Source organism: Silurus meridionalis, chromosome 13 (assembly GCF_014805685.1).
Source record: "Silurus meridionalis isolate SWU-2019-XX chromosome 13, ASM1480568v1, whole genome shotgun sequence".
In the NCBI taxonomy this organism is placed as follows: Eukaryota; Metazoa; Chordata; class Actinopteri; order Siluriformes; family Siluridae; genus Silurus; species Silurus meridionalis.
The window spans coordinates 9,855,573-9,878,888 of NC_060896.1; the positions used below are offsets into that span (position 1 = coordinate 9,855,573).

A 23,316-nucleotide genomic window follows, 5' to 3' on the forward strand; every position below is an offset into this window, starting at 1 on the left:
GAGGTGACCATCTGTGAGCAACAGTATGGGTTCATGCCGAGGAAGAGCACCACAGACGCATTATTTGCTTTGAGAATGTTGATGGAGAAGTATAGAGAAGGTCAGAAGGAGTTGCATTGTGTGTTTGTGGATTTAGAGAAAGCGTATGACAGAGCGCCGAGAGAGGAGTTGTGGTATTGTATGAGGAAGTCAGGTGTGTTAGAGAAGTATGTGAGAGTGCAGGACATGTATGAGGACAGTGTGACAGCAGTGACCCTAACCCTAACCCTTTCCTGTTTGCAGTGGTGATGGACATGTTGACGGACGAGGTCAGACAGGAGTCTCCCTGGACTATGATGTTTGTGGATGATATGGTGATTTGTGGTGAGAGCAGGGAGCAAGTTAAGAAGAGCCTGGAGAGGTGGAGGTACGTGCTGGAGAGAAGGAGAATAAAAGTCAGTAGGAGTAAGACAGAGTACTTGTGTGTGAATGAGAGGGAGGGCAGTGGAGTGGTGCGGTTGCAGGGAGAAGAGGTGGAGAAGGTGGAGGAGTTCAGGTACCTGGGGTCAACAGTGAGAAGTATTGGAGAGTGTGTTAGAGAAGTGAAGAAAAGAGTGCAGGCAGGGTGGAGTGGGTGGAGAAGAGTGATTTGTGATAGAAGAGTATCTGCAAAAGTGAAAGGGATAGTTTATAGGACTGTGGTGAGACCTGCGATGTTGTATGGTTTAGAGACAGTGGCATTGAGTAAAAGACAGGAGGTGAAGATGGAGGAAGCTGAAGATGCTGAGATTTTTAGGAATTAGAAACGAACGAGTTTATTAGAGGGACAGAGCATGTAGGACGTTTCAGAGACAAGGTGAGGAAGGCACAATTGAGCTGGTTTACATGTGCAGAGGAGGGACATGGGGTATATCGGTAGGAGAATGCTGAGGATGGAGCCGCCAGGAAGGAGGAAAAGAGGAAGACCAAGGAGGAGGTTTATGGATGTGGAGAGGGAAGACATGCAGGTAGTTGATTTGATAGAGGCACGATCAGGACGATCCGCTGTGGCGAACCCTAATAGGAGAAGCCGAAAGAAGAAGAAGAGGAAGGGAAAGAAGAAAATATTGGTCATTTAAAAGAGGCAGCAGAAAATCATATCATTTTTAGTAACAACTTTATGCAGGTTGACATTTGTTGAATGGCGAATATACTATATGTTAGGGCTCTGTTCCAACTGCTCCTATTGATATGTTTCTTTGCCATCACTCTTAAATTAGTGTTAATACTGAAAACACAATGCTCTAATTTTCTATCCCAGAATTAACAATAAGATAAATGTGGTGAACTAGCATTCATCCAGTCTAAAGACACAAGTCATTGAAAACATTCTAATAATTTAAGTAAAATTATTTTGTAACATCAATCAGTAATACAGTTTTCAGAATACAGTAACACCTTATCAGTCAGTATGTAAGGCTCTTCTGACCATCACATAAATTTAAGCCTGGTCCTAACTGCACAGTGTGTATTACACATTTGTACCTCCTCCACAGTAAATTGTACAGTTGTGACCACCCTAAAACACCCTGTAGTGTGGGAGGTAAGCTTGTGCAATGTCATGTTCTGAAAGTCACACTCTCAACCTTAAAGAGACTTATGAAATCTATCCAAAGCAAATTTTGTAGTGTGGAGGTTTGATGTTTAAAAGATAAAACAGGAAACATAAAAATAACACCTGACGTTCCTTACATTTTAGAGTCTGCTGGGATTCAGAAATGCCAAAGCATTTATTGAAAAATGTTTGATGTATGTCATTTTGTAATTTGGACTTGGTTTAAATAATCACGAGTGCAGCTGCTATGAATTTACACTTCATCTAATCAGCACCCTCATTAAGATTAACCCACATCTGTTGGCCATCTCATCCTATATGCACTGAGCGTGAAGTTGATTCTGTGACCTTTAAAGAACTGATTTTAAAAGATAAAGACCTGTTTATCTGGAGACAGGATTGACCACACTTAGGTCAAGACATGGATGTTATATAATAATTTCCTGAATGCAAAAAATGAGTTCAACAAACATACAGACATTGTTTGTTCAAAGAGCATAATGTGCCAACAATTACAACAGAGAAGCATACCTTCTCTACCAAATCAATAATCCAAATGAACAATTTCTATGATTCATGAGAAACATGACTGGTGCACTGTGTAGACAAAAATGTTCTTGAATTTAAACCGCACTTTAAATTGATTTCTATTGTCTGATGTCAATTCAAATGTTGCTGGATTGCAGAGCCAAAACAACATTAATTCTGTCTAATTACTCACAGACTGCAGTGTTCACAGACATCAACCAGTCTGCAAATACATAAACACCAACACACACATTCACCCCTGTCAAACACACATACACACACTGTTTTCTGTCTCTCTGTGGAAGCCAGTGTGTGTGAGTACTAATATGTGCGTGGTTGTGCTGTTTTGAACATTTGACACAGCAAATAAGAAAGCTTTCAGCAAACCAAATGAAAAATGAAAACAGCACAGGGAAAGCGCTAGGATAACTACAGCCTTTTATTTAGATTCGTTTATGGGTCAGTCAGTGCTGTCTTGTCCAAAATGCTACAAAGGTAGAGCAAGATTAAATGTGCCTATATATTTCTTTACTGACAAAAGAAACATAGCACTAATGGAAGAGCAGTTATCATACTTAATCTTGAACGAGCCGGTATAATGTGCAAGCTTGTGTCGATTTTAATCAGTTTAAACTGAAGGTAGATCTCACAAATGACACAAGAAATCAAAAATGATCTAGGCTACAATCATTACAGCATGACAAAGCCATAGCCATGACATATTGGGACAATAAAAATCATCTGCATGGTGTAATAGGCTTGAGGGCAATTAATATAGATAAAGGTGTTCGATTTGGGCAAGTCAATATGAAAACTACAGTATATTAATTAGAACTAGTCAGCTGATGGCTGATGGAAGACAAAATAGTCTGATTCACATAGTGAAAGTCTTTTTGCAAATGGTGTGATCCTTACATCTTTTGCTTCAACTGAAAGGTTAGATCAGGAACCACTACAAAGTCAGCATTATCAATAGTGTCAATAGTCTCTACAAAGGTCCTACCGCTATGGTGTGTCTGTTATTGCCTGATAAGTCTCCACTGTTCTCTAATGGAGACACACCCTCAATGGATCCCCCCTTTTCAGGATCTGGATGGACGGCTAGTGTAGGTGGAAGATGATCCCCACTTTTTTCTGGATCCTCTCCAAATAAGTCCATAGCCGCAGCTGCGGCTTTTGCACATTCCTCCTTCATTATGCGTTGGTGCTCTTGTTTGAGCTCCTGGTAGGAGCGCGAGAACATGTGGAAGATGGAGGTGGCAGGGAACGCCATGATAAGGATGCCGCTCAGAATGCTGCTGAGCGCCACCACCTGACCAGGGATGCTACGTGGCACCATGTCACCATACCCCACTGTCGTCATAGAGATAATGGCCCACCAGTAGGAGGCGGGGATGCTGCTGAAGTCCTGCTCACCGCTTAGTTCACTTTCGGCCAGGTGAACAAGTGGTGAGAATAGTGTCACGGCTACACACAAGAAGAGAAGCAGAAGGCCAAACTCGCGAGTGCTTCGCCGTACAGTCAGTCCCAGAGTCTGCAGGCCCAGTGAGTGTCGTGCAAGCCGCATTACATATAAGATACGCAGTGCTCGCAGGATTCGTAGCACCAGGCCCAGCTTGTCCAGATAGCCCTTGCCAGCGGGTGAGCGTTCTTGGTCAAACCCTGTCTCTTCCTCTTCTTCATCTACAGCCAGGGACACATAGTAGGGCAAGATGGCCATGGCGTCGATGATGTTGAGTGGTCCTCTTAGGAACTCCAGCTTGCTGCGTGCCTGCAGGAAGCGTAACACAAACTCCAGCGAAAACCACGCAACGCACACGGTCTCCACGATGAACATGTGGTAGCACTTCTGTGAGCATTCACCCTGAAAAGGGAAAGAAAGAAAAAACTTAAATTCTTACTATTAATTAAGCTCCAGCTAAATGTAATGTGGTCAACTGGAACACAATGAGAGTCTTTAAAAGGGTCTACTAAGCTGAATGTGAATTAGCGAGATGGGCAAAAGAATTTGCAGTGAGAGATAACATTTAGACAACAAAACTAAGGTCAGTCAGTTAAAAAGGTGGCTGTGTCCCGCTGAGAGAAAGAATAGAGAGATAAGATGAGGGATGAGATAGACATCAAATCATTAAAGGGACGTCTTTGTTTACTTTGGGTATTGAAGTCACTTTAAACGATAAGTCGTAGGAGAATCAATTAATTATCCTGGGTCAATGGTGCATCCACTTTACTGAACACCGAAGAGAAACAGATTACTGTGCCCTCTATCTGCCCTCTCCAGAAAAAGCCACGTAAACACTGAAACGATTCAATCAATCTTTCTGCTCTCATCTTTTGTCTATCTTCTCTCTCTCACATGCTACCTTCTCAATTCAATTCAGCTTCATTTTCTCACCTTGTTCTGCATCACTTCTGAAGTGAATGTGATGATAAGGAGGATGTTATGCATGTGAATGAAGGCTTGCGCCTTCCCTAATGCCGATTGTCAATTTCTTTGTGCTAATGCACTTAAAGTGATCTTATCTCCATGACCGCTCTTTCAAGAAATGTCAATGACATCTCATTCCACCCATGTGAATCAATCAACTACTGCTTTAATCACCATGGCATCTACATGCATGTCCTTGTCCTTTATAAAGAAAAAGGCACAAATCTTCAGAAAATGGCAAACAGATTAGGGATGGGGGAAAATAATTGATTCTTTAGATGTCGTGTGATTTAGTAATAGGCATTCAAACAAAAAAAAAATGTTAGATTTATGTTAACACACTTTATTATAACATCTGTATACCACCTCGTCCCCCAGCTGCACTTTTTTGTCTAATCAACTAATCATGTTACTGCAGTGAAATGCATAAAATCATGCAGATATGGGCCAGCAGCACCGGGTAATGTTCCCATCAACTACCAAAATTGGGAAAAAATTTAATCTCGTTTTTTTTTTTACCATTCCATGTTGGTTCCTGGTGGGCTGGTTTTAATATTTCTATAACTATTGATCTGCTGGAGTTTTCACATACACAACAATCGGTATTTTTTACTTAATAAAGTGCAATAAAGAAAACTTCCAGTGAGTTCTGTGGCAATTCTGTGAACCAAAACACCTTGTTGATAAACAAGGTCAGTGGAAATGGCCAGACTGATTTGAGCTGACAGAAATACTACAGTAACTCAGATAACCACTGTATAATTATGGCGAGCAGAAAACCATCTCAGAATTCACAACAATTTTAACCTTGAAGGAGATGGGCTACAACAACACAAGACTATGTTGAGTTTTACTTCTGACAGTTATTAAGAGAAAGCTGAAGCCGCAAAATGGGTAGAATCACCAAACCTGAGTAGTTAAAGGCTTATAAAACGCAACGAGGACTGATGAAACTTCCAGCATGATAATGCACCATGTCACAAGTCATCTCAAACTGCTTCCATGAGCATGACATTGAACTAATTGTCCTTCAGTGGTCATCACACTTGATGTTATAGAACATACATTTTGAGACATGTAAGTGCCCCTGAAAAAAATCTGCAGAAACTGTGACGCAATCACGACAACATGGAGCAGATTCTCAAAGAAATGTTTCCAACATTTTGTGGAATCTATGCCATGAAGAAGTAAATATGTTTTCACATGTACAGCATTTGGCAGAGGCTCCTATCCAGAGCAATTTAGCATTAAAAGCATTGCATTGCTCAAAGACCCAACAGTGGCAGCTTGTTGGGGCTGAGATTTGAACTCAAAACCTTCTAATCCAAAGCCCAATGCTTCATCCATTCAGCAACATAAAATGGATGTTGGAATACATACAGGAATCTTTTTCTTAAAACATATCTGACAATCTAATATTAAGTCTAATGCATTTCATGATGGATGCAAATCAAAATCATACAGCAGGTGCATAGAAATAAAAACTGAAATGCATCCTAGATAAAAAAGAATTCATGGATTAATAAAAACAGTGTATATGAAATAATCATAAAACTGTATAATACTAATAATTTTATAGCTCTACAGTAAAAATCACAGTAAATGTCAATATGAGATATTGTATACTGTTTTAAATTAAAAAGGCAGGATGTAGAAGACTATTCAAATATTCAAAAATGTTGAAATATCTTTTTTTTGTTGTTTAAAGTGCCAGGCAATTGAAACTTTTTGCTCCGTGCTGATTCTCAATCTGTTTTTTCTTCCAAAATAGGTGCTTTTCTTTGATGAACCTAAGATACGTGCCTCATACTGTACAACATTAATTTTTCCAAGCATTTTTTATCCAGTTGCACAATATTATATATTGTTATCTTTTTTACATTTCAACTGAATCATTAGATCGAGAAATCATTCAAGACAAGCTTGAATATTTAAATGAATTACATTTCTGGTACAAGGAAACTGCAGAATATTACTCATTGTGATGAAAAACCTTTATAATCCTGTCATCCAGCCTCCACCCGGCAAACACACACACACACACACACACACACACACACACACACACACACACAAATTTGTGTTTTACAGTTTCTTTCTTTTGTGCCTTTTAACAAACTTCTCTAACATCACTGGCATAAAGTCACTAAAGACAAATGCAACAGATAATGAACCCAATGGACTGTGATTTTCTTGGCATTTCCTGTAATAGATGGGTTCACCTGTTCTCAGCAAAGGCTTCTAGTGACACTGTAATGAGCGAATAATAAAGAAATAATAAAGATAAATACAACCTTTAATGATAATAATCAATTCATGTATTGATTAATTTAGTAATAAAATAAATAGTGGAAAATCAAACTGTACAAATGTATATTTATCAGGTAAAAACCAAGGAAAATGACACTGTGCACTTAAGCTGGCAAGGACTCTTCAAATAGTAGAGATTAGCTGCGAGGAAAATCTGATCTTGAGCTAACATGGATAGTATTACTCATTTGTTTAAAAAATGTAATAATGACTTTGAAATTAGAATAGTGAAAATCTTGAATAGTGAACATAAAGATGTTGCACATTTCCTTTTGTAACTCTAAAGTTATTATTTATAGGTTAAAATAATAATAATAATAATATAATAACAATAATAATGATAATAATAAAAATAGTAATAATAATGATGACAACAAAATCATTATTTTATTTCAGTGTGGTCTCAGACTTTTGGATGCCACTGATTTTTAAATATTCTGTATTTACTTATACTAAGCTTAAAACATTTAAATTCTATTAGCAGATCATTGTTTTTCTTTTTGCATACATATAAATCTGTAAAAGAACCTAAAACAACTGCAAACAGACTAAAAGAATATCAAGTGTTTAATTTGAAAGAGCTAATTACTATATATATATATATATATATATATATATATATATATATATATATATATATATATATATATATATATATAGTTTTTGCATCTGCCTATACTAAACACAATATATGAACAAAAGTTTGTGGACAACCTAACCATAAGATTTGTGTCATTTATAAACATCCCATTCCACATTATTCCCCATTTGCTGTTATATCTCTAACTCTTCTAGGCAGATGTTCCACAAGATTTTGGAGCATGTTTGTGGGGATTTGTGATCATTCAGCCACAAGGGCATTAGTAAAGTCAGGTATTGATGTAGGGTGAGGAGGCCTGAGGTGCATCCGAAATAGAAAGTCCAGTAAAGTTGAGGTCAGAGCTTTTTATCAGGCCAGTAAAGATCTTCCGACTTCCGCCTATATAAACCATATCTTCATACAGCTGGCTTTGTGCACAGGGTCATTGTCATACTGGAACAGGTTTGGGTCTTCTAGATCAAGTGGAGGTAACATTTTATTCTACTACATCCAAAGACTGAATTTGTGTGCCCCCAACTTTGTGATAACAACTGTCCTTTTACAAAATACTTTTGTTCATATAGTGTATTGGGAGGCAAGGGGGTGGGTGAGTTCTGAGGCGAAGAAAGAAAAAAAACTCTTTCACACAAAACTAAAGTAATGAAACGATATAGTCATGGAGATAATAGCCAAATACGGAGCCGGAGGATGGCGTACATGGGAATATATAATTGAAGAAACGCTGCAATTCAGAAGCAGATGCTCGCTACTTTTTCTAACAATCACCGGGCAGCTTGTTTCATCTCGCTGCACCACAAACTGATTACCACTGCCTAAATCAGCTGTGTGACTGACAACAAGAAATGCATGCATGCTGGCAATTATGGAGAGAAAGAGAGAGAATAAACATATTATTCATGACAAGAGGAAAATATTTAAACTCATGCCTGAGATAGAGGTAGTGCAGGTCCCCAGTGAAAATGAGTTATCTCTGCTCAACCATGTGCAGTCTTTCTTATGTTTAGAGTGAAGCTGTGCATGCACAATTTACTCACAGTGCAGCGAACTGATGAAGATCAATACCAGGTGCGATTCTCTTTTAATTAATAGCTTTGGCTAAAGCATGAATCAGTGCAGGGAGCATAGAACAGCACAGAAGAGAGAGTAATAGAAAGTGAAAGTCTGTGTGTAAGAGTGTCTAGTAGTGTAAGACAATTAAATGAAATACAGAAAGAAAGAGACTAAGAGAGGGATTCACACAAAGAGAACTACAATCTTCTCATTCACCTCACTAAATTAGCTTCTCAACATTGTTTAAAGAGAGAAATGCTAGTTGTATGTACTGTATATGTACAGCCATACTAGCACTGCTACACATTCACAAACATCACCTTTCTCTCACACACATGCTGTTTCCCTCACCAGCTATCATCCCCGATGCCCTTTATAGTTTTTCTCACTCTTTTTCTTTCATTCAAATATCTGTACTGTGCAAACATGTTCTGTCAGACCTGTGTTATTTGGATTAGTACAAAAAAAAAAAAACTAAAGGCTGGAAATAGTTGAGGTCAGAACATTGCTTTCCTTTGCCTTCTAATCCTCGCACACTGCTGAAAAGCTGGCAGAAAGGCCAGGTCTGGGCAATCAGTCAGGATGTCACTTTTCATATACATATACAGTGCAGTGAATAACCTTAAGGCCATGTGTAATTTTAGACGAAGACAAATAGAAACGTCTGCCTTCAATCCCACCTGATACAATCAGAATAGAGACATGTCTAACATAAATATGAAAGTTAAACATACACACCAGTCTCTCTCTCTCTCTCTCTCAAACACACACACACACACACACACACACACACACACACACACACACACACACACACACACACACACACACACGATATATATTGCTCCATCCCAAATTAAAATCCTTAATCTGTGTAATCCCTCAGAATTCAGGACATTAAACTTATCTACTGAGTAATGCTTTATAACAGAATAAAGCACCTCTCACTGCAACTCCAAGTACAAAACTGCAAAAAACTAAAAATATGCCATTGTGGACTCTAAACCTGTTGTGTTTTAATATTGACATTCATACAACGTAATTATATTGCAAAATATTGAGCTTGGATTATTATTACCGTAAATTCCGGACTATAAACCGCACCCATATATAAGCCGCTAATTTTACAAATATTTTTATTTTAAACATAAATAAGCAGCACCTGTCTCTAAGCCGCAGGTGTCTACACTAATGAACTTTACACAGGCTTTAACGAAAGACACGTTACACACAACTGGAGTTAGTGAGCTCTCCCTTCACTCAGACTCAACGCGTTACAACGGCTTGTATCTAAACAGTAGCCGACCAAGTAAGTCATTGTTCACTGTCTTCCTCCTTCCTTTCACAACTATTTCTCTCTGAAGTTTATCTTTTTGCATCGTCGTGCGTTTAAAAAAGTTTTTTCTCCCGATGCCTTGCAGCTCAGAACACAGGTGAGGTGCTTTTTTCGTTTCCGTTCGGAAATTTCATTAGTCTAATGTTATGGGGTTCCGTTTTTTGGCTTGAAGTTTGTGAAACCGGGAAAAACACAGGAAAATTCATAAATTAGCCGCTTCGTTGTTTAAGCCGCGGGGTTCAAAACGTGGGAAAAAAGTAACGGCTTATAGTCCGAAAAATACGGTACTTATTTTTTTGTGAAGAAGCTTCCGTCCTATATCTTATACCCAGACATGCAAAAAAAAAAAATATGTTGTTGCCATTTATAGAAAATAATCAGCATTTGTTAGATATTCCTGCAGCATCTATAATGTTGCTGTGGGTCTCTTAGCAGCAGGTCTCATAAAATAGTGGAATCTGTCCTTTTAAACATTTTGGGACAGATGTGGTGTTATTGGGAATGTCCTTGTGAAGCACCATTTTTTTGTATTTATTGTTGATGGTTACATTTTATTTCTAAAGTTTATATAGTTTAAACCAATGTTTATACTTTAATACTTTCAACAAGTGAGAAGCATGTTATTTCAGCAAAGACCATGGATTCAGCAGTTGGATGAAATCATGATGATGTCAAGACAATCCCATAGAAGCAGCCGATCTTTTGAACACTTATACAACTTATTATATTATATCTATATGATTAGCTGATATTATACTAGATAGTTATATTAATTATGGCATATAATAGTATTAATATATAACATAAAAAGAATATATATTTGTATATGTTGTGATTTCACAACTTAGGTGAAGAAAAAATGATTTAATTCGTTTTGTTAAAACACAAATCCCAGACATTTTTATACTTTAGACTTTTTATACCGATTGTACATTTACTACATCTTTAAAGTCTACCACAAATACATTAAATACTTCAAAAATCAAATCAAATTTTATTTGTCACATACTTGCTGTATGTCTTAGTACCTTAAGAGCAAGGCTACACGTATTAAAAAATTATGCTGAAGTGTAAATACACTGTCAAAATCTTACTCAATTAAAAGTATTCAGCTATTAATGTACTCAAGTAAAAAAATAAAACAATGTAAGTATTAAAAGTAAAAAAATTAATAAAATCTAAACCTAAATCTATTTTAAAGCAACCATATCTTTTCTGCAAAACAAAATTATTTGCAATATTTAGCCTTAGCATGAATTTATTATATATTATTTATTGAATTAGACCTATATTAGCTAATAGAATCAATGCTAGTCTAAATTGGTTATATAAAAACTCAGGCTAAGTATAGTCAATTATAGACAGTATGGTTTCAAATGAGCAAATATTATCCCACCCTGCTGGTTCAAATCAGATAGAGTTCATGCCATTTCAAGAGGTAATAAAGACATTATATTATATAAGCATTTGCTCATCCTAGAATAGTAAAACATTTTACTGAGCTAGGGTCAAGGACACTCACAAATTTCCACACTGCAGTCCGGTGGATTATCCATCTTCAAACACATGCAAACATATTATGCTATAACACTAACTATACTGTGCATGAGAAGTTCAGATGATGAATTGGCATGTTTCTTAGTGTTATTACATTTTTTTTAACACAAACCAGTTTAAATAATAGCACTGGATACATGTTGTACCATCATTGGACAGGTTCAAGATTTGTAATGGGTACTATGACAGTCTAAATGAAATAAAAGGAATCAGTATATATATATATATATATATATATATATATATATATATATATATATATATATATATATATATATATATATACATACACACACAGTGAGGAAAATAAGTATTTGAACACAAAAGTATATTTTGCAAGTTCTCCCACTTAGAAATCATGGAGGGGTCTGAAATTGTCATCGTAGGTGCATGTCCACTGTGAGAGACATAATCTAAAAAAAATCCAGAAATCACAATGTATGATTTTTAAACTATTTATTTGTATGATACAGCTGCAAATAAGTATTTGAACACCTGTCTATCAGCTAGAATTCTGACCCTCAAAGGCCTGTTAGTCTGCCTTTAAAATGTCCACCTCCACTACATTTATTATCCTAAATTAGATGCACCTGTTTGAGGTCGTTAGCTGCATGAAGACACCTGTCCACCTCATACAATCAGTAAGAATCCAACTACTAACATGGCCAAGACCAAAGAGCTGTCCAAAGACACTAGAGACAAAACTGTACACCTCCACAAGGCTGGAAAGGGCTACGGGGAAATTGCCAAGCAGCTTGGTGAAAAAGGTCCACTGTTGGAGCAATCATTAGAAAATGGAAGAAGCTAAACATGACTGTCAATCTCCCTCGGACTGGGGCTCCATGCAAGATCTCACCTCGTGGGGTCTCAATGATCCTAAGGAAGGTGAGAAATCAGCCCAGAACTACACGGGAGGAGCTGGTCAATGACCTGTAAAGAGCTGGGACCGCCGTTTCCAAGGTTACTGTTGGTAATACACTAAGACGTCATGGTTTGAAATCATGCATGGCACGGAAGGTTCCCCTGCTTAAACCAGCACATGTCCAGGCACGTATTAAGTTGTGATGAGACCAAAATAGAACTTTTGGGTCATAATTCCACTAAACGTGTTTGGAGGAAGAAGAATGATGAGTACCATCCCAAGAACACCATCCCTACTGTGAAGCATGGGGGTGGTAGCATCATGCTTTGGCGGTGTTTTTCTGCACATGGGACAGGGCGACTGCACTGTATTAAGGAGAGGATGACCGTTAAAAAATCATACATTGTGATTTCTGGATTTTTTTTTTTAGATTATGTCTCTCACAGTGGACATGCACCTACAATGACAATTTCAGACCCCTCCATGATTTCTAAGTGGGAGAACTTGCAAAATAGCAGGGTGTTCAAATACTTATTTTCCTCACTGTATATATATATATATATATATATATATATATATATATATATATATATATATATATATATATATATATATATATATTACTAAAGATATATACTAAGGGTATACTTGTAAATAAGTTTCAGGGTGATTAATTTCTATACTTCCTGTCACACTAAATATACAAAATTTTTATCTCTGCACTACAAATCTACTGATTCTTATGTAACTTCATTTGTTCCTCCTCAGTAACCACTATAGTTTGTGGTGGATTCGGATCCTATTTTCGCAACACAGGATGTAAAGTGGAAATATGGTCTGCATGGGATACTACTCTGTAACAGGGCATTAAACATTTGAACCCTTTAAGACATCACATCCACCTAGAGTAGGGTTTGGAGAAAACCAGAAAACCAGGAGAAAGCCCATGCAGATTCAAAGATCATACAGAGAGTAACTCAAACAATACTGCAGTACAATTTAGGAGTCGGGTTACTTAGTGACACCTTTATTTGTGTAGCACATTTATAAACAACAACTTGTGCAGCACACAACGTTTATTAGAGTAAATGAATCCGAAGTCTCTTCTACAAATAAAAATGTACAAAGTTGCATCATAGTCTATAAAAAAGATGCTTGCATAAAAACAGTGTTTACTTGGCACCTAGTGTACTTTCTCATTAAATACAATTAGAAATGCACATATAACAAAAGTATCATGGTCGATTCGTGTTCCCAGAGAAGTCAACCAAGACAGTAAATATTCCAGATTGATTAAAATATCTGAAAGCACCCCGAGACTGTACAGAATATTAAATACACACATCAGACCCTCCTCCTCCACAGGTCTGAGTCTGTATTAAAATGGGCTGATTCTCAATTCTGCAAACACTCACTCGCTCCCCTCTATTATTTCGAGTAATGGAAAGAGGGATGAGAGAAGAATAAGAGCGGACAATGAAAACGAGTTGACATGGAAAGCAGACCTGCTTCATTGTACCCTCTGTTCAATTACAAAGCAGCAGGAGCAACCTTGACTTGACCTTGACCTATTACTCACATCAGCATTCAACACTAGATAGAAGAAATCTATATGCCACTTTAGCTTCATACTGACACATCAACAGCACCATTCTCTTGGGGTTGTGACTCTGCCGAGCTGAACTGAATTCAGTGTCCAGTGTCCAAAAGATATTTTTTGTGAAAATGCCGGTGGAATTTTGATGAAAGAATCGCTGACATTTCACAAAATTAAAAAGATATGAGTGAGAATATGGGTTTTCATTTTATGGGAATCGTGATGCAGTTAGGGCAGGCGTCTGAAATGGGTTTCCTGTTTATTGCTGTTTCACAGTGTTTAGCTCTATGCAGAAATATGTAAAATGTTGTAAACATTATGTGAGCATAATCTGAGTTAAATCCAATTTGAGCGCATTGACTCCTTTCTGATTTTCACCGACTGACATATCAATGTAGGAACTGCCACTAAAGTATTCACTGGGTTTCTTATATCTGGGAAGACAGATAACAAAGAACACAAGGACAAAAAAAACTAAACTAAATGAAATCACAAAGTTCTGCAGTACTGTGAAAGTGTTCTGCAGCTCTCTAAAAAAAGTGTGATTGCTTCATCAGTAACAGTACATACTGGTGCAGAGCTGCCATGAACGGTGAAGAAAACTGCACTGTTATGAACTCTTTTTCTCCATATCTATGTGTGTATGTGAGAGTGTGTGTGTGCATGTGCGTGCATGCACTCACAATGCATGTCTTTGATGTGTGTTTTGTCTGAAGGCAAAGCTTCAGGGTTCAAGGTGTTAGAGGAAGGCAACTTGACCTTCACACACATTACAATCACAAACACATTAAAGAACAGGTCATGATGTGCCAGTGCATCAAATCATCTGATATTAAAGTTTAATGAGAAATATTAGTATGAGTATACATGTGCACTGATATCCCATCTTTCAAATCTTTTATGAGGGAGAAATACAGTAACGAGAGGCGTTAGACAGGCACAAAATTATGAGCAATGCTAGTATTACAGTTTTCTGCATTTTTCTACTGTTTACAGTTTCTCCACCACAATCCTTAACGATACTTTACACGTATTTGGAAAGGATTCAAAAACAGCAGGGTGTTTGGTTATAGGAAAATAAATTGACTGCGTCTCTGTGGCAGGTGGGATGATAGGAGATTCCGCTGTTTATTTGAACCTGACATCTTAATCATCTTATCAACAAAGCCCTGTAGAATTATTGTTGTCTGTTTAATCTTTGACCATACAATTATATCAGATCAATTTATAGCCCCTCAAATTGTCATTTCAGTTGAGCCATAAACAAATTTCACCTTCAAAAACGGAGGACACTTGATGCAATCTTCAACATTTTACAAACAGGATCAGTATCAATGTGTCTCTTATACTACTGTAAAATGCTATTGGCCAGATTCAAGCCTTTAGCACAGCAACAGCATTTTTGAATAAGTATTATACAGTATTTAGGCAGTGATTTAAATCTATGCTATCTTAATGAATGATCATCAATAGCCAAGTTGACCCTTTCATTTAAGTGATTTGTCTCATGTGGTCTCATCTTTAAGACAGAATTTTTGGTTTTGCTGAACAATATGATTGTAACTAGAGATGTAAGGTGACTTTTTTTCTGCAACTTTCTCAAAAATAGAATAGAATAGAATAGAATAGAATAGAATAGAATAGAATAGAATAGAACAGGTCATGATCCTTATGTACTTTTTCTTCAGACTGCTGATGTCAGACATCTTATAACACATACCAAATTTGTGTTTACCTACACACACACACACACACACACACACACACACACACACACACACACATATATATATATATATATATATATATATATATATATATATATATATATATATATATATATATATATATATATGTATACTTGGCTACAGAGATCAACTTTAACTGGTATTGCAACTGCTCCTAGTTTAGGATGTATGTATTTAGATGTATAAGGGATCTGAAACTTCTTAATATAGCACAGATACTGTATCATATGCAGTCAGCCCTGATGATACAGTGTGACGTCACATTAGGTGCAAGGATAGGCAATACTACTGCAGAGAAAACACTGCTAAGCATTTAAGTGGTATTGTCTGTTTCAGGAGTCAGGTGAATTGGAAGAGCTGAGAGTGTGGAGACGGGGTAACAGACTTGATTACAGTGAAGTTGATGCAGATAATAAGACAGACTACGTGATATCTGAAAAAGTCATCCCTTCCCTCATCCTCTGAGCCCCACCCAGATTTGAGAGAAGCATTTCACAACAAACTCTCCTAATGCAGTTTCATTGATACTTCAGGCATTACAGTGTTTAACATACTGCAAATAAACAAAACATTAGGCTTCTAAGTTTATCAAATGAACCTATTGTGATTTGTAGTAATTCCTACACATTACCTACACGCAGTTAATTCATAGGTGCTATAAAGTTTAGCATGCATTGCATAGCATGCAACTACAATCCTCAGACATTCTTAAATGGGTCAATATTCAACTAATGAATGAAACTTTATATGCCACAATGATTCTTGCAATAATACATTGACCTGCACCTACTTACAGTGACCTGTACCGACAGCAAAAAAACACTTATAAGCTTATCAATTAAACTGCAGGCACATGCTCAAAGCAAAAAAGACCCAAAACATGGACCAATTCTATGATTTTAAAACTTAGCAGACATAAAGCATAACAGTGATTAAAATAATGGGTTAGGCTAATGTCTCAGTTTATTATGTGACTGAGAAAACTCATTTGAAACACTGTCTTATGGTCCAGTTGCTCATTGCTCAAAAAAAACTGATCATATGATTTTCCATGAATCAAAAGAACAAAACTGTTACATAAGTTGTTCAATCTTCGCAATTAACATTAGACTGCAGAAGTATTTTGCTTGAAGGTGCAAAGTGAACATGAACAATGAAAGTGTGCTGCAGAAAAAAAATGAAGGGAAAAACAGAGCAAAAAGGTGAGTGGTTACAGGATGAAAGGAGAGGAAGAGGGCGATTCTTTCCTCAGACAAACAATAAATTTAAAATAGACCTGTTTATCCTGGCATAATGTGTCAAATAGATGTATGAAAAGCCCAGCAGGGAGAAAAAACATAGAAAATATAAAAATAAATGCACGTTTGAATCTTGTGGCCTTTGACTGCTAATAAGTGTGTCAGAGTGTGGCGTTATTAAGGGAATGAATAATAAGCATGTGAGGCCAAAGGTAAAGCAATTCTCAGGTAACTAATGCTTAATTAGTTACAGTTTGTGTTTTTTTCCTGAACATCAAACGGTTTGTCCTTTAACCGATTCCTTTATTATAAAACGTCTTGTTATTTTGATGTTATTCATCATCAAAATCTTGTGTATATGAGCACATCATTAAAGCAATGGGTAATAGCGATAGAGGAGAATAGGAATAAACTTTGAAGAACTGAGCATCAGATACTTTTGTCCACTCGTTTGAATTGCTATTCTTTCTAAGACAATCTACCGAGATTCAGCGGATTAGAGGTGCACGAACATGTCAAAGTGATCAAATCAAACAAAAATTGCGTGAGTCACTTTCTACTTGAGTAACAAATAAAAGTCTGTCATATAACCACACAGATGAAACTGCAAAGACCCACAGAAAGCAGATGTTGCTCATCAAAGAACAAAGTTTTACAAGTTCATAATATATCTATATATCATATATCCTGGTTTATTTACAAAACCAAATGTATTGATAAGGATAAGAACTGTGACTAGAGAAGATGTCATCCGTTTTAATATTGGTTTCATTACTGAGGAAAGGCGTGGTCAATTAGTAATTTTGTTAAACATAAGAATAAATAAAATAATTCTAAAAATGAGAGACATGGAAAAAACTTGTTGAATAAAGCTCAACAAAACCTTGATCGTGTGTGTTTGCGTGTGTGTACATGTACGCATGTTTCAAGGCAGACCAGAGATGTGACTTAAGGAGGGCTTGTGTTGCTTGTGTTCGTAATAAAATTAGTAAACAGCACAAATCCAGAATCTGAGCTGACATTTCTATCATGATGCAAAAGTCACACAAAGTCAACACAAGTGGAATGTCATCATACCATTAATGGAAAGGTATAAAGGAGAGACATCATTGATTTTATATAAGAGTGGATGGAAATGTGCATCCACTCTTATATAAAATCAATGATGTCTCTCCTTTATTGTACCTTCATTAAAATAAATTACCTCACACCTCCCTCTATTATGTCTCTATTTATTACCCCCCTCTCTCTCTCTCTGTAGTTGGGGTGAAAACGTTATGTAGACCGTGACTTAAAACATTCAATCTCAGTTTTTCACAATGCCACACAATTCTTGTTAGAGTACAATCCTTTTGGCAGATCAATTACCATCTACTTTGTTCACATCCTAAGTCATTTTAAACTAACCATTTAGAGAACAGATGATTTGAGTTCAGATTTAATTCACTGTATCAGAATTGTATTCGGTCCAGTTCTGCCAAGTTAGCTAGCTAGCTGTCTAGAGAGAAAATTTGTACCTGTGACTATAAGAGTTTACCCCAAAAATGAACACATTTTTGCCCTTTGTACCACAGAAAACATCCAAGCAAATCAACCAAGACCTCAGAAAAGAAAATGCAGACCTCCAGAAATCCAGTTTATCATTAGAGGAACAACAACCAAAGGGCCCACAAGCATCTGTACAAACAACTGAATAAAATTTTTCATGACCACACTGACACTTCAGTGTTCAGAAAAGAGGCACAACTTAACTCTCAGTGATCTCTGGTTTTCTTTGCTTTTTTTAAATTTTGTGTTTGTCATATACCTCCTTTACACTCCTCAAACTTTTCAGTTAGTTTCACTGTAATTCCAGAAAATTCTATAGTCGTTGCTGAACAGTATGCTTTTAAATGGCTAATTAAATAAGTCTGGACCTTTAAAGGATTGAATTACAGAAGTAAATGTAATGTGTGTATAATCTAATGTTACATTACGTTTCTAAAAGGTTTTGCTCTTCTGATATGAGTGCTGCAAGTTTGTGTGAAAGGTTTCTGGCTACTCAGTTTCTCAGACATCAAGATTGTAGCTTTACTACCTGCAGTAATTAAAATTCACTTCACAGTCAGTTATGTTGTCAATTTCTCTCTTACACACACACACACACACACACACACACACACACACACACACACACACACAGAGTGAGCTACAGCAGCAGCATTATGGATGGTCCAGGAGTCTTATAACACCTTCATCATGGACCTTTCACTGCTGTATTTTAGCCAGTGAAGCCAAATTTACTCCCATTGCTTGAAAGAGGGGACGACTGCCAGCGTGAGAAAAAAAAAAGGGGGAGTTAGAGACACGGACAATCAGATCCTAAAGGACACTTCAGTATGGGTCTGTCTATATTTATATATGATGCGCATACCAATTTTAGAAAAGTCACACAGGAAGGCACTGCCTTAAATGCCTACATCTATCTGAGAGGAACAGAAGTGCTGCTTTTGTACAGGTGTGCCGCACTATTTCTGTATCTGAGTGTTTAAAATTTGAACAGTACCGCAGACACTGGCTGTCTAATGCAAGCCTTTCAAATAGCTTTGATTAATGTCCAGGGAAGTCATTACAGAGGAAAAACGAGTCCTATTCAAGTATAGCTATTTCAGAATGAAAAAAAAAAAATAGATAAAAATGCCTGACTCTGCACTGCAGCTGACTCGGTTTTTGAACACTTATCACTACACATGAATCACCGCACCTGAAGAAACAAATTCTAACCTGCGTTAAACACATTTAAACTTCGGTATTGTTCCTGCCAAGAAAATACAGCAAAAAAAGGGGAAAAACTACATGACTAAACCAGATTCCGCAGAAACACAATACAACATTTGTAAATAACATTTGACGTCTATTGTAAATCAAAATGTTAAGCATCAGCAAAAAGCAAGGATCCATTAATAAGTAAGTATTGAACATAATACTAGTTTGGAATGCTGGATCCTGATAAAATCATAGCAAACATTCTGTCAAATCCAATACACTGACATACTTCATGGCATCGAATATATTATGTAAAATGATATGCAGAAAGGAAAAGCATACACGTATCATGTTCCTGGTAACATGTTGAACAGAAGCTAGCAGAGAATCTGCAATGAATTGAGATTGATTTTAATTTAGTATCCAAATCAGAAAGCAAACTAGGGTAAAAAAATTCAGGCAGGCGTCAACAGATTGGACAAACACACCGATGCATCACACTGATAATAACAACAAGAGACCAATACCCAGAACTGCACATGGGAAAATGGAGAAAAATGGAGATGTCTGTAAACTGATTTGATCTGTTGAGTTGATTGAGGGTAAACAAAAAACAGGTGCAGTCAGTAATTAGCTAAATAGAAGCAATATAACTTCTGGAATGGATTAGAGAGTGAAGTTGAAAAGGATTCGAATGTTGGATGGATTAATGGTGTATTCGGACGTCTGTCCAGTCACTATGAGGAAGTCAGTAGCATTTCAGTGTCAAAATCCAGTTGATAGTCAGATCGTATTGTATTGTGTTAAAAGCTGAGAAAATGCTGGTAAACGAAGGTTTTTAACATGTTTGACAAGATTTGCTTTTACAAATGTGTCAGATTCAGTCTAAACTTCACACAGTTTTATGTGAACAGTGGCTGGTTACTTTTGATGAAGATTGCAGAATTTGGCATTAAGACTTTCTAACAATTTGCAGTATGTTTTTGCAGGTAATGTGTGGTGGGCTTGCTTGTGGCGAGAAAATGCGCCACGTGGAAAATGTCATGAAATCTGACACTCGGCTCTCAAAACTCAGACACTATGCAGTGTACTGCTGGGATCTGAGCCATGTTTCACATGCTAATAAGCCTGTAGTCTATTTTGCTTCACTCTGCTTATTTATCTTTCAGCTTGTAGCAAGTTTGCGAAAGTCAAGAATCCGTTTACACTCTAAAGATGGATGTGAGTTTATTCTGTCGCAGACATTTGCTGCCTTTTCTTCAAAGACCTTCTGCAGATCCACTGCCTCGATGGTTAAGTCCATAAAAGCATGGCAACCATTCATATACACGTCAAGCTGTTAGTGACCGGGCACTTATATCTAACACAAATTGAACACCCATAAAATTGTGTTAAACTGTCAAAACATGTTGTTCTCGATCTATCTTGATTTCTAGCCACGCTCTGCAGAATTCACGTGTTGATTTATTTTCTGTAACAGCAGCTCTGTCACAGAAACAAAACAATTAACAGGGACTTGTATGACAGATGCTCCACATAAACTAATTTACAAAATATAGTGTGTGGTTGTTCAAATGATAATGTTTACTTAGTATTCATGGAAGCTATCTGCTTTGAAAGATTCTCAGGGGTAGTTCCAAATATGGGGGGGGGGGCTTCTGGATGGAGGGCTTTGCGGTTCATCAGCAAAGCTTTTTTATTACCTTTAAGAAATAATAAAGAGAGAATAAAAAGAGAAGCTGGTGAATGAGCAGCTGTTATATTTCATAACAGTAAATGTAAGCAAAATGTAAATAGACAAAAAAGTTGGCAATTGCTGTGGTATAAAATTCAAAGCAAAAGCCAATACGTCTATTTTTTAAAGGAGAAAATACAACCCAACTGCTTGCTGAACTTTGTATTAGGAAAAAAAGTTAAACTGTCACTATCCAGAAGATGGTAATAAAATCTATTTTATTTGTAGCTCTTATCAGTGTGGAGAGCCCAGGTGTTGTCTTTACACACTTATCAGACTACTCTTTTCTGCTCCTCGTCCATTTTCTCACCTGCCTGAAACGACACAACAAGTAATGATAACATTAACTACATTTCTTAAAGGGCTGGATGACTGATGTCTGTTTTTGTTGTGGGTAATCTAACTTGCTGCAATGTTCCAGCCTTAGAAAAGAGCACAGCACTATCAATCAACACTCTAACTTTAGAGAACATCTAGTCTTGATATTTACTGGCTTGTTATTTTTAGACCCAAACAATTTAGGCACAACATAAAAGTTCAGAAAAGTTTAAATTAACTCTAATCCTTGAGGGCTTCACAAAGAAATCATTTTTAACAAGACACTACCAAATCCATGTAAATGTAATAGAAATCAGCAGCGAGAGGAAGCAGCATGCAGCAAGTTGACTCAAGGTCTAAACAAGGATTCTAGAGGGATTTTGTTCTAAATGCATTTTTTTTAGTGCTTTCAACAAAGCCAAGGCAAAACAAAGGAGTACGCCACAGTGACTGGGATCAGTGATTGGACTTTGGAAACAATGGTGAATGGTACTTGTTTGCTGGAAAAATAATGAAGTGTTCACTGGTAAGAATGGTGATCAGTGACGGGGGGGTCAGAGTGCAGGGTCAACCATGATACTAGATGATACTAGAGATTAAATCCCAGAACTTCCAATCAGCAAAACAAACATTGGCTCAAAAAGTTGTTAGATTTTTCACTTTTTAAATAAAAAATTAGGTTGTCACATCTACACATCAATCAATATTTGGCAACACTGGCATATAGTCAGTCCGCAGACACTTATTGTGTGCAATAATTATACCATTTATTAAAAAAAAAAAAACCCAGAAAAAAGAGATTATACAATTCATGCAATTTATCTGAGTTAGAAATAGATTCACAAAACAATGTAAATGAATAACAGAAAGGATCCACAAACGCTTATGACTGACTCCCACTGAGAGAACGTAAAACATTCTGTGTTCTTCAGGTGAATGATTCACAATGTAAAGCATGTCTATGAGTCGACACTTCACAATCTCATGACCTCTACTTTTAAATCGACATTTAGGATAAATGAATAAGTGGTGTGGATTAGATGTGTGCATGAACTCTGAAAGCCTGCATGATAATTTAGCAGTGGAATGGCCCAGGTTTCTCCTGCAGACCCGCTGTGTGCATACTGACATTCTGGAGTCGCTTCATTATGCACTGCATGTGTTTGCTGACACTGTGGATGCCTCACTGGGCCAGTTCATTACTCTTTGGTATTTACCGACGTTGGGGAGCACTGTCTGTACTTCCTTCATTATTTCCCACTAGGATTGGTGCACATGCACTCCCACACAATTAGGAAGGAGCAAAGCCACTTCACAGTAATGTAAGAGCTTAGTTAGAGTATGAGTTCTTAAACATTTTAGAACCAGGGACACATTTAATTGTTTAAACTCTCTAACACAGAGACCCTCACTGAGCAGATTTGCTCCACACAGCAACAAAGCATTCTGTTTCAAAAATGTCTACCAAAAGAATACATTAGGCCTGAGTTAATCACAGACCACCTTCCGTTGCTTCTTGGGCACCTAGGGGGCCCCCTGAACCCACTTTGAGAACCAGAGCTTTACAGTAGTCATCAGAAACGATTTATTGCATGAATCTTAAATCGTTGCAGGATGAAGCAGGATACACATCATTCACACCAGGATTTGAGATTTGGGATTTGAGATAGATAGCTACATATCTCAACAT

General features: G+C 37.0%; 1 protein-coding gene across 2 annotated transcripts in view; it reads right to left on the bottom strand.

Moving 5' to 3' along the window:
* kcng4a (potassium voltage-gated channel, subfamily G, member 4a) overlaps positions 1 to 23,316 on the bottom strand; it is a 51,421-nt gene that overhangs the window by 25,440 nt on the left and 2,665 nt on the right. For both annotated transcript variants that reach the window (XR_006927698.1, XM_046864797.1), the window contains exon 3: positions 3,105 to 3,965. Coding sequence is in view for 1 of the 2 variants with exons in the window: in XM_046864797.1 (XP_046720753.1) it covers positions 3,105 to 3,965 (861 nt within the window). In the remaining variant the exon portion in view is untranslated. The remainder of the gene's footprint in view (positions 1 to 3,104; positions 3,966 to 23,316) is intronic.